The sequence below is a fragment of the Epinephelus moara genome, chromosome 3, assembly GCF_006386435.1.
Source record: "Epinephelus moara isolate mb chromosome 3, YSFRI_EMoa_1.0, whole genome shotgun sequence".
Lineage (NCBI taxonomy): Eukaryota > Metazoa > Chordata > Actinopteri > Perciformes > Serranidae > Epinephelus > Epinephelus moara.
This window is the reverse complement of record NC_065508.1, coordinates 30299352-30311642: the sequence shown is the minus strand read 5'-3', so window position 1 is coordinate 30311642 and position 12291 is coordinate 30299352. Positions and strand designations below refer to the sequence as shown.

Sequence of the window (12291 nt, the reverse complement as noted above, 5' to 3'; positions counted from 1 at the left end):
TGCTTTTCTGTATGTCATGTTTAAACACAGTGGATTTCAGTTTTAAATCATGTGAATGAAGTCACTGATGCAGATAGTGAGTAAGAAGAAATATGGTTACTAATGATAACGTAATTGTTGTACAATAGCAATATGGTATTTTTCCCTGCTGTGTGCAGGTTGGGGTTTTTTTCCTTCTTGAGTCTGAGATTATTTCTGAGAGGATGTGATCCAGGATCGGTGAGCCAGGCCCAGGACCCATGTCAGGGGTGTAAGAAGAGGATCCAACCTGGTTTGCCACAATACCAGGAGTGACAACAACCTCACTTCAGGACAGATAAGCACATGAGATCTCAACAAACACACCATCTGGGTTGCAAAGACAACACTCACACACCACACAAGGGCTGCCCCCGACTAAGAATTTTCCTTGTCGACCAGCAGTCGAGTGTCCATCGGTCGACTAATCTCCCACATGTTTGTGAATGTAATGATTAAATGATATATTTTGGTGGTTTGAGTTGAAGGTGTGAGAAAGAATAGTATCAGTAACATTGTTAAAACTGTGCTACATTACAGAGAAATACAAAAGCGTACTAATGAACCTTCATTAATATAGGCCTATATTTTATCTACAATTGCACATCAAACACTGAGCGAGCCGCCTGTTTATGACGCTGTGGGCTGGTGGGCATGTAGCTACTTCCATGTTTCAGATGATACGTCATGTTTGTAGTCGACCAATGAAGATGAGTTTACATATCACCTTGGGTTCGTCCTTCACCTTCTCAAAATGATCCCACACTTTGGATTTCCTGCCCGACATGTTATTAACTAGCCTGTGGAATAATCGCAGGTACCAGCCCTGGAAATTAACCTGACACCTGTCTGACTGCTGAGTGTGGACACTTCCTGTGTCTGTCCTTTCAAATTAAAGTCACACATGGTCCAGTCCTATTGGATTTATTTTGACATGGTGCAGCTCCTGATAGAGTTTCACATTTGTTTGTTTTTCTTCTGCAACTAAACAACCAATGAAATCTTGTCGACTGATGACCTTCTTGGTCAACTAATGTTTGGTTGACTATTAGGGGGCAGGCCTACACCACACACCTGAATTGAGGAGTTGAACTGAAAAGAACTGAGGAGAACTGAACTGTTTAACAGACAAAAAAGGACTGAGAAAACAGCATTTGTGCTGTAGGGGGACAAGTTGGGGATAATTAATTATTTTTAATGTTTATTTTTTTTCAATGTTGCAATAAATCAAGTCGTTCACTTTAAGCTTTTATTAGCTGTGTATCACTTGCTCCTGAGTCGAAACCTAGAGAAGATGGGCCCAAATATCATAAAAGATCTTAGTCTCTAAATTCAATACACTGTGTTATAACACAGCTCCAACCTCTTGTCCATATATGGTCACTTCTGGCTCCAAAGAAACAAGATGTTGACAGCCGAAATGCCAAACTCAAGGCTTCAGAACGGCAGTCTACAGACAAATGGGTGACATTAGGGTAGCTACATCTATTATTTATACAGTCTATGTATTTTAACAGCCCTTTAGTCAAAGTCAGAGTTTTAACCGAGTCTAATCATCACACTGGGACTTAAAGGTCTTGTGTGCAGGATTAAGTGGCACCTCGTGGTAAGGCTGCAGATTGTAACCAACTGAAACTTCTGTGAGCCAAGCGTGTAGGAGAATTATGGTGGCCGATGCAAAACACCAGTGTTTGTTTCGTTCATTTGGGACCACTTTAAAACAACATGGCGACCTCCGTGGAAGGGGACCTGTTCTGTGTGTAGATATAAATGAATCCTACACACTGGACCTTTAATTTGGACCTGAGTCTAAGTCACAGATAGTAGTATGTCTCTATGACACTGGTTCAGAAAAACAGGTGTGACTTTACCGTCACATTAATCTTATGATCATACAGTAGAAGTCATCCTCCTACCGTCCACAGTGAGCGTGATGCTGCCCTCTCCTGTAAAAGTGTCATCTGTTATGGAGATCTCCACGTCATAAGTTCCGTCATCAGAGAGTCTGAGGTTGTGCAGGAGGAGAGTACCGTTCTCAAATACCAGGATGCGGTCACGATACTCAGGCCTCAGGGTGCCGATGATGTCAGTTCCAATCGACTGGACAACAGTGACAGACTTTTCCCTCTTGAGCTGCCACTTGATGACCGGCAGGTCAAGGCTGAAGCTGTTGTAGCGAACAGACAGCAGGGCCTCCCCTCCCACTGCGCCTCTAATGAGAGTGTTGGGTATAGTCATGTTCACTGCCAGCACCCCGCCTGCAGAAAAACACATGGGAGAGTTTGCTTTTTTATGTCCACACCACTCCAACACAACAGTTTCACAAGTTAGATTTTGTTACAGAGAGTATTATTCATGGGTGCAGATTTTCCTGCCAGTAAAAACACAAAAGCAGCAGAGGATTGTTATTTTAATTTGAAGAACAGAGGCCTGTGCTATGAAGCAGGATTTGGAGTTAGTGAGGTAACTTCAGGGTTAACACTGGTTTTAAAACAGAGCTTCTATCAAACACATCATTTTAGCAGAATTTTAACTTTTGCAAAGTTTATTTTAGTCCACAGTGACAGCATTGATATTGTTAGATCCTGATTCATCACTGCAACTCAAAAGAAACAGTCTGGCATCACTTTGAAGTGTTTTATGTGACATTTTCAGTTAGTTTTGTCATCATCCAACTCGACAGCAAAAAATATACTTATGTCACATTTAGCCTTGTGACACCTACACGTACTTTGAGTGTCGGCCGACGGTGAATTTTTGAATACTGTGTTCCATGTTTCAATGTTAATGTTTTTACAGTTTCCGTTTTAGCAGTACAGAGTATCGTTTATATCTCACACCACTGACATTTTCTTGTCTCGCAGTCTCAAACACTTTCAGTATCGTTTCATCTCATCTGATATGAAGTAGCCTACTTTATTCATGGGTCTGATGATGTCGCTGGTAACGAACAACCCCGCCTCTTCGCCCTCGTGGCTGGATAGGAAAACCCAGAGCTGACTGAACTAGTTGATAACCAGCTTTGTAGTACAGGTTAGCATAGGCCTCTGCTAGAATGTGACTCACAGACATAAACAATGCCTTTGGTAAAGTAGGTTGTGGCTCTCTGCAACCTCAGAAAGCAACAGCTGCAATCTGCCATAAAGGAAAAAGAAGATGAAGCAACTATAGTCACATCTGAAGCAGGAAGTGTCATGACAAGTTTGTGTTCGAGCTACTTTTTAAATCTCCTGCGGTGGGTCTCACAAATAACATGTAGTCAAAACATCACACATGTGCCGCCCATGATCCCGTCCTGACGGCTGTATTTTTTATACATTAGGAGTTCCACCACTGTTACTACCTCCAATGGTGCCTTAAAGACGAGACAACTCTGTCCTCATATTTAACGGTTGTACCTTTATTCAGAACTGCAAGGCAACATAACAGCGTGAAATTCCCACCTTGATGAGGCATTGTAAGGGGCTAAAGAAACACCAAGGAGAATCTACCTATCACCCAGTGTTGTCTGAGATGTTTATAGCTGTTATAGCTATAGTTATAACAGTATTTATAGTTTCACAACTTTTTAACTATCATGGGGTGGCAGCAGACAGTCCACAGGGACTTGGCTTGGGAACTGGAGGGTCACTGGCCTAAGTCCCGTATGGACCAAGCATGGTGTGTGGACTGGTAGCCGGAGAGGTGCCAACTCGCCTCCTGGTCCATGGGCAGCCCCCTCGCTCTGACATCTCTCCATTTAATGTATGTATAGGTCCTGTTTGTGCATGTGTGTGTATTTCGGGCCTGTGTGTATATGACAACAGAGAGAAAGAAAATTAAGTATATCTTCTTCTAAATCTGCAGAACAGCCATCTTTATTTTTACCTTGCTTGTAATTTTATTGCAACTCCATCTCAATGTTGATATGGGACAATTTTGCAAATGAGCACCATATTTTGAGATTCAAAAAACTTAATATATATATTAAAAATAATATATTTATATACTGTCTGCATATGATAAAATTAATTTTCACAGAGCCATCCACCACTCCAACCTCCACACTCTTACATTCTGCCTTGCTACATGAAGGACACACCACTTCCTGTACTGGCACTGAGTGTTGGCGTTGGACATAAGTACATTATGTACAGTGGAATCATGCAGTGTGAATGTAATCTTCATGGATTACGCTGTGTATCAGCTTTACTAACAATCAACAGTTTGTTGCACACAGGCAAAATGTAAATAGTTGTCATTATTCACTGTCAGTTTTATTGTTTTTTCATCTACAGTGAGCAATACATAGTGAGCTGAAGGCTAGTGTGGGCATCACGCCCCATCTCTGCTGTATACTGGGGCCAGTTTGCATGGAAGATCCACATTACCATGGGAACAGCTGTCAGTCCTTGGGATGGGCCAGCATGAGCCAACAAAAGTGGGGATTGTTTGTTCAAATTTCCTTCTTGGCAGTTCATGAAAAGAACGCTGGGAGCAGTCCAGATGCCATGCTAGCTCTGCAGAAACAGAGCAGCTCAGTGACTCTGCTGCTAGCCACAACAATAGCAGGACAGTGATGAGACACGGCCACAGCTGAAAATAACTGAACATCTGAAAACACTGCTTCTGAGTCAGCCTCTAGGCACAATTACTGTATTACTTACAAAGGGTGGGCACAAGACTGTAAAAGCACCCACACGGTCCAATGCAATCTAACACCAGACCAACAAACACTACCTTTGTGATGCCTGTAATGTTCGGTTTTCAGAGATTCGTCAATTCAGCTGACACTGAACATGTTGTAATATTACAACACAGTCTCACAGAAATACGATCCCTCAGCCAGTGGTGGAATGTAACTAAGTACATTTACTCAGGTACTGTGCTAACATTCTTCTCCACATCCACATCTCAGGGGCAAATATTCTACTTCTTACTTCACAACATTCATTTTGAAGCTTTAGTTACTAGTTACTTTGGAGATTATCAATACAAAATATAAACCAACTAATAAATTATGATATAATTTTACAGATTAACTACCCAGCAGTACATTAATTAATTAAAATGAGCTCTGCCTTTACCAGCTGCAACATGAAATTGATGAACACATTAATGCGTCAATAATTGTAATCCAATAATGTAATTTATCCATAATGAGTACTTTTACTTTTGTACGTTTACTTAAGTAAATATTTGAATGCAGGGCTTTTACTTGTAACAGACTATTTCTGCACTGTAGTATTGCTACTTTTACATCAGTACTTTTTCCACCACTGCCCTCAACCACACATTACATGGTCGTGGGCATGAAATGTCTAAAAATTACATGCTGGCAACAGGAAAACAGTGCCAAAGTAAAGCTATTATCAATTATTGAGGTGTTTTTGTGAAACAGTAGCAGTTTGGTTAGGTTTTGGAAAATAAAAACACTTAGTTTGGTCTAGAGAACAAAATGTACATTCGTAAGTTTAGGACAATATCGTGGTTTTGGTTAAAATAACTACGTTTGGGATGTAAGTGACATAAACTCGCATACTGTACACAGTTACATAGAGAAGAAGGCTACCTTGTGTGGTAACGTAAAGTACCAACATCAAGTACATTGCGTTGGTATGTAAAGTACCTACGTAGTCACACACAATGACTGTAAAGTCCATAAAGTCATGTAACTACAGTGACTTTTGGTTTCAAAAGGGACACAAACAGTGGTCTCCTGGTTGGAAGTTGAGGTTTGTTTGGATCTGGACCCCGTGGATGGACATTTCGTACCCACCACGTAATGCATTGTCCATTTGTCGTTGGACACAAAATGGACAGGACAAAGTTGCCGTTGATGTTGTCATGTCCATTTAACGCAGTTCTATGAGACTGGGCTGAATATTATATGTAATACTGCAGAAATTACCACAATTCATTGGTCATAATCATTAACTGTAGAAATAATGGACACGGCCACCGTGACTTCACTCTTCAGTTTGTGGACTCCAGTTTTGAAGCCTCGAGTTCGGCATATCGGCTGCAGCCATCTTGTTATTTGGAGGATCTAACTGAGAAGCCAAGGACACTATCAGCAGACAGCCTGTCACTCTAAGCAGCTTGCTCTTAATTATTGCTATATTAAACCTTAATAAAATGTAATCACATTATATAAATATTTACCCCCTGTACAGGTGTCATGAAGGGGGAAATGAGCTATAGAGACCAAAACTGTTTTTGGTACCAGGTTGTAAACATGTTTAACTATGCTTTGAAGTTGGGCATTTTAACATGGGGGTCTACAGGGACTGACTGGCTTCTGGAGCCAGCCTCAAGCAGCCGTTCAGCTGCAGTTTTTGGCAGGCGGGAGGGGTGGTGGGTGGGTCCAACAACCACCGACTTTCACTCTGGAGGCCAGTCTTTGCTTCCTGTAAGACTTCTACACCCAAACCCTGTTCTTCTGTCCTAAACCTAACCATGTGTGTGTTGGCAAAACGTAACCACATGCATTTATTGTTGAAGGAAAAAAACGTTAATTCGCTTTGTTGTATCAACGTAGTGCTTTTATTTTGAAAGAGACTGTATGCAAACTGTACATTTCCTGTAAAACAGGCGTATTTTGAAAAACGACAATGCATGTAACAGGCTGAAGTTGACACTGCGTCCCAGACCGTCAAGAACTAACGCACCCAGGGTACCTTGCACATCTTATCTGGATGGGAAAGTCCATGACCAAACGTCGATATGTGACGAGGTCGGAGTGAGAATGTGTTGGAGAAATGCATTAAGTAGGAAGAGGAGAGGGCAGTAGGCCGACTGATGATGTCATATTATTGGAGGACATGTTCAAATGTCACAAAGTCTTAAAAAAGTAAAAGAAGTTTTAATGTAAGTGTTATTTTCGAGTAAACAGTTCAACTGAACATTTTTTACCTGCCTATTTATTTGGCTGACAGTTTTTCTGATCACTTTTTCTGATTTGACATAAAGTAAGAAAATAAAAATAGCTTTGCAAGTAGCAGACTACTCATTTTCCAAGTAGCTTGTGCAACATTAGTCAGAACAAACCCTGTACATGCTCTGTTTGTATTTGTATTAGGTATGCAACTTTAATATCGTACACCAGTTAACTCCTGATGTTCGTGTTTTCTGCTAAACCCCAGCTAGTACTGTGAAAGCATGGTAAAAATTTCCGGAAATGTGAGTATCTACTGGGAGGACTCTCCGATAGTTTCATCCAGCAAGTTAGTCAAGCAACACTGCATTTGGAAAATCATATCTGCAACTGATTCCCTTGACACCAACAAACAACTAAATTAAAAAACAAATTTCAATAATCAGCTTTTGTTTGCTCCAATATAAACTAAATCTTAACAAAATCCTTCAGACACAACATATAAACATTTCAGTGAAACATCAGACTGTTGCGAGGCAAACCTATGAGATCTATTTATATCAGCTAATTTTAAAGCAAATTCAAAAAATGCAACGTACCTGAATTGAAGGAACCGAGACACACGAGCAATAAAATCTGAGAAATTATTTTAGCCTTAGAAGGAGCCTCCGTCTCTGCCTTCATCTTGGGTCTCAAGCTTTGTTTTCCTCCCAGACAAGCAGCATGATTTGCGACTCTGGGCAGGACGGAGAACACAGTCATTCTTTCAGGCTCAGCTGGGACTGAGTACATGTTGTTCTCAAAAGCCAATGTAGAAGCAGGACAAAAGTCTGTGTGTGTGTGTCTGGATGTCCGTTTTGTACGCTCAGTAAGCTTAATGTTTTTATTGCAACAATAACTGATATATTCATAAACTGAACAGAAGCGTCAGTGTTCATCACGCCTCATCATGAGTGTGTCAGTGTTGTTTAAACTTGCTTGTCTTTCAGTTTTAACAGTGATGGAGCTGCATAGAAAACAAGTGTATCCTCTTGGAAATATAAATGTACTCAGTTAATATAATCAGTGCATAAGACTTTTTATATTTGCCGTGTACAAACTGATAGTTTGGTCCAATGTTGTCGATATGTGGATTAATTTTCTGGGACCATGAATAAATAGTTATACTAGTTTTCAAGACAAAGTGTCCTGGACTCAAGAGTTTCTCAAAGGGAAATTTTGTCCCACTGTTAGTGGAAAGGTCATGGGGGTCACCAAGGTTATTAGCAATCATCCTCTAGGGAACATAAACGTTTAAAGCCCAGTTCAGACCAAAGATTCGCGACAAGACAAAACCATTTTCGAACGTTGCAGAGAAAAGTTGCAGTGATGTGAATTGGACGGTCTGAGCTCAACTCAAGCTGGCTGATGGTGTCACCTGCAACTCAGCTGGTCAAATCAGTGGCAGTTGGTTTTTAAAGCACGTCACCTGTTTCAACAGCCAATCAGCTTGTAATGAAGACCGCTGGTCAAGCCAAAATGACCACAGACGGCGTGTTGGCTTGCTGCAGCAGGTGCTCTGTCCCTGCCAAGCCCTTTGTTTCCATCCGCTGCTGCTGCTCGCTGTATGTACTTATGCCCTGCCCACACACACATTCTCATTGAACGGTTAATTGGTCAACCTATCTATTATTTCTACTATTATCTATGAATACAGTCCATCTGATGCTGGTCTTGTTTCTGTTTTTCACCATTTCACATACAGAATATGGGCAGGGGGACAACATTTTCAAAAGTGGGCCCCTCATCCACAACCTTACTATTTAAAATTGAACTGAAAAGTGAAACTCATTTGTGCTCTCCTTAAAACCAGACTCCAGTACTGAGGGTTTTTAAGCGAAAATTCATGTGTTTGAGAAGATAAGAGCATACGACTATTCCTTTAATGATCCATATGACTTATCAGGTAGAGTTGGCACTAATTAAGAGTTAGTACCTGAAACATCGACCTCTGATTCCTGCTATTGAGCCATTTTTCTCACTGTGATCTGAGTCTGTACATCTTTTCATGCAGTTAGTGAAAATTATTCACAACAAACTGATCAACTGTTTTTTCTCATTTGCAGAATTCAGCAGCACCATGTCTGAGGAAAGTACATCGTCTGGAAGTGACAGCCTTGAAAGGAAGGCAACTCCCCATATAATGACCCTCAGGAAGAGGATGAGGATCTCAGAAACAGACAGCCCGTGTACATCTGAGGAGGATGTCAGTGTTAGAGTGAAGAGGAAGGTCAGAAACGATGGGGACGGACTTGTTAAGAGGAAGGCTAAGAAAAGAAGACTGGACCTTCTCAGATGTGACCAGGAGGTGGCGTCGTCCTCAACAGACATGGACACAGGTAGGCTGATCGTTTGAAACTACTTTTGGGAGTGTATAACACCATCAGTTTACTGAGCACCAGGTTCAGACAGTGGTGGAAGCAGCACTCAGACCAGCAACACCACAGTGTAGAAATGTTAGTCCTGCATTTAAAATGTCATCTGCAGCTGGCTTATTTTTACGTCTCAGGGCTGGCGACAGCCGTGGGCTGAGGCATTAAGTTTTTTGGCTGTCCATCCGTCCCATTCTCGTGAATGCAATATCTCATGAACACCTTGAGGGAATTTCTTCAAATTTCGCACAAATGTCCACTTGGACTCAACCATGAACTGATCATGTTTTAGTGGTAAAAACGTCAAGGTCCATGTGACCTTGTGTACGTCTCATTTCATGAATGGGATATCTCAAGAATGCCTTGAGAGAATTATTCCGACTTTGGCACAAATGTTCACTTGGACGTAGGGCCTGTGTCCACACAGCGTTTCTCTTCAGCAGAAAAGTAGTGGCAGGGCACATTCCCATTCTCCAGTAATGTACCAGTAACTCTGGAATAATGACAGCCTGTTCAGTCCTTTAGTTTAGAGGACTGTTTGTCCACGTTAGTGTCTGTCACTGTCAACAAGCTGATGTTCTTGTGTGTGTTTTTTCTCATCTGTAGAAAGCAGCAACATCTCTGTGGAGGATGTGAGGAAGAAAGGTGTAAAGAGGAAGGCCTCTGCCGATGGAGAAGCACCAGTGTTGAAGAAGACGAGGAGCCAAGACCTCAAAGAAGAGACAAAGGATGAGACCAGGGAGGATTTGTTGGTTGAAGCCCTAAGAGGTCAGTAGATAGTGATAAATGCTGACTCTGGCTTAACGTTAAGTGTAAATGGACGTTTTTCACAAATGTATTAAATCAAAATATATGTGTGTGTCTTTTCAGCTGAACTTGAGGCCAAATATCAAGAAGAAAATATACTTGGAGAAGGAGGATGTGGATCGGTCTTTGCTGGATATTGGAAGGCAGATCATTTACCTGTAAGTAACACATTATCATACACACACACACACACACACACACACACACACACACACACACACACACACACACACACACAGTATCATCAGATGTTGCTAACCAAAGTGCTGTTTGTGTCTTGTAGGTGTAGGTGCCATCAAACACATTGCAAAAGACATGGTCTACTGCAAATATGTGGTGAGTCAACAACACTTCCTGCTGTTGCAACACATTCTCACTCCAACCTCGTCACATTAATGTTTGGTCATGGACCTTCCACATCCAGTTACGATGTGCGAGGTACCCTGGGTACGTTGGTTGTTGACGTTCTGGGACGCCATGTCAAGTTCTGCCTGTTACATGCAGTCTCTTTCAAAATAATCACACCGTGTTAGTGTAACAATGCGAATTGACTTTTTTTTCCTCCAACAATTAACGTACGTTGTTGGGTTTCGGAAAAAAGGACAAGGTTTGGCTTTATAATCTTTCGGGACGCGAACGCCGCTCTCCCGGGTGAAAGTTGGAGTTTGTTGGTCCCATCCATCACCACTCCCATCCGCTGTACTTGGGACTTTTAACCGGTTTAACTTTTGTTCTTGTCCTGCCTTGTTTCCCCCTGACGCCCGTGGTGCCGTTAAACTATAACGGCAACCAGCTGCGTATCATGCCAACATTAAAGGACGGTTTTTTTTGGTCAGTGTCTGATGCTACAAGTCACTGCCCAAGCGCCGGATTTTGACATCCTCGGAGTGAGACTGGGTTGGCTGTTGAACTCTCTGACTGAATGTATCCTGCTATCCTACTATTAAATGGAGAAACCTCTGTCCCTCCGTCTGTCATCATCTGTTTTCCTCTTCACTGCTTTGACCTATTTCTCTGAACTTGCACATAGGCTTTCATCTTGGTCATGTGCAGACAGCCACGATGCCGTTTTTGCCTATTTCCCACATTTCTACTGTTTGTATTCACGTTTTTTTCCACTACCCATTCATACTGTCAGCACCATTAGCTGCGCGAGCTGCGCATGCGTGGAGAACACCTGCGCTTGGACCACAGTTTATGGCTGGGATATGCAATTCCAAGTACCAACACTTGCTGAAGATTAAAGGTAATTATTTTACTGATCGAACGCGCGTCTGTGTGCGTGAGCCAGCCATTACGTATTTTCACTTTACTGACATTGGCCTACAAACATTACAAACTAAACATTGCGCTGTGCACTTTGCACTGTTTCTTTCATTCTTTCTCCGTGTTGCGTGTGTATGTGTGTACCTGTGTGCCCGCGCACGGCCCCACGCACACGTGTGCCTCCGTGCCGTCAGCCAAAACTATGCTCCACGTGTTTTGCCATAAAGCATGTTTCTAAATACAGTGTTCATTGGTTTGACGGGAACTGCCCATTGGTTCGACTGCCCATTAATATTTATTACATAATAGTGCATTTACAGTGCTCTGATTTTGCATCTCCTCTAATATACTGTTTTTGATTTCTTATTCCTCTATACATAACACATCCCCGGGTATGGACTAGTTGTTATTACTTAGAAACCTTGTCTCTGCTTTGCCCTTTGTGTCAAACTGGTAAAGAGGACCATCTGAAATGGTCCCAGTTCTCACCCCCGAGTCACATAAACAAGAGAAAGAGGAACAAAGTAGGTTGAAATAACTTGTTTGCTTGTTGCTTGAGGAGCAGGTCAGACTGAACGTGACTGCTGAAATGAGACAATAAATATAACTTAAACCTTTATTTATACTTCCATTGTGTGCAATGACTTTATTCACTTATTTTGACACTGCTTGTTTGTGCGTATGCGTGCATGCATGTGTCTTATCCCCCTCCTTTATTATTTATTTATTGCTTTTATTAGTTCTGTTTTATTCTGTGCATTTGATTTCGTTGTATTTATTCACAAGGATAATAAAATAGAATTGAATTAATCTACATGTTTGGATTAACAGTCATTTACATGGTCAAGAAATGGACACTTGTGACTTTAAGGCTTTACATCATCACCAACCACCAATGAGGGGAGATGTTGAATTGCTTAGCAACAAGCAAAC

At 41.6% G+C, this 12291-nt stretch overlaps 1 protein-coding gene across 1 annotated transcript; it reads right to left on the bottom strand.

Annotated features, from left to right (window-relative positions):
* Positions 1–1908: 1908 nt before the first annotated feature.
* Positions 1909–7636, bottom strand: LOC126388130 (hepatocyte cell adhesion molecule-like). Its single transcript, XM_050041026.1, has 2 exons — positions 7474–7636; positions 1909–2276 (listed from the first exon to the last, which is right to left on the bottom strand). The coding sequence occupies exons 1-2, from the start codon at positions 7634–7636 to the stop codon at positions 1909–1911; spliced, it is 531 nt and encodes a 176-aa protein (XP_049896983.1).
* Positions 7637–12291: the final 4655 nt, after the last annotated feature.

Coding starts and splice junctions, on each gene's coding strand:
- LOC126388130 (XM_050041026.1), bottom strand. CDS start 7,636: ATGACTGTGTTCTCCGTCCTGCCCAGAGTCGCAAATCATGCTGCTTGT. Junction 2,277..7,473: donor TCTCGGTTCCTTCAATTCAG/GTACGTTGCATT, acceptor GTTTTTCTGCAG/GCGGGGTGCTGGCAGTGAAC.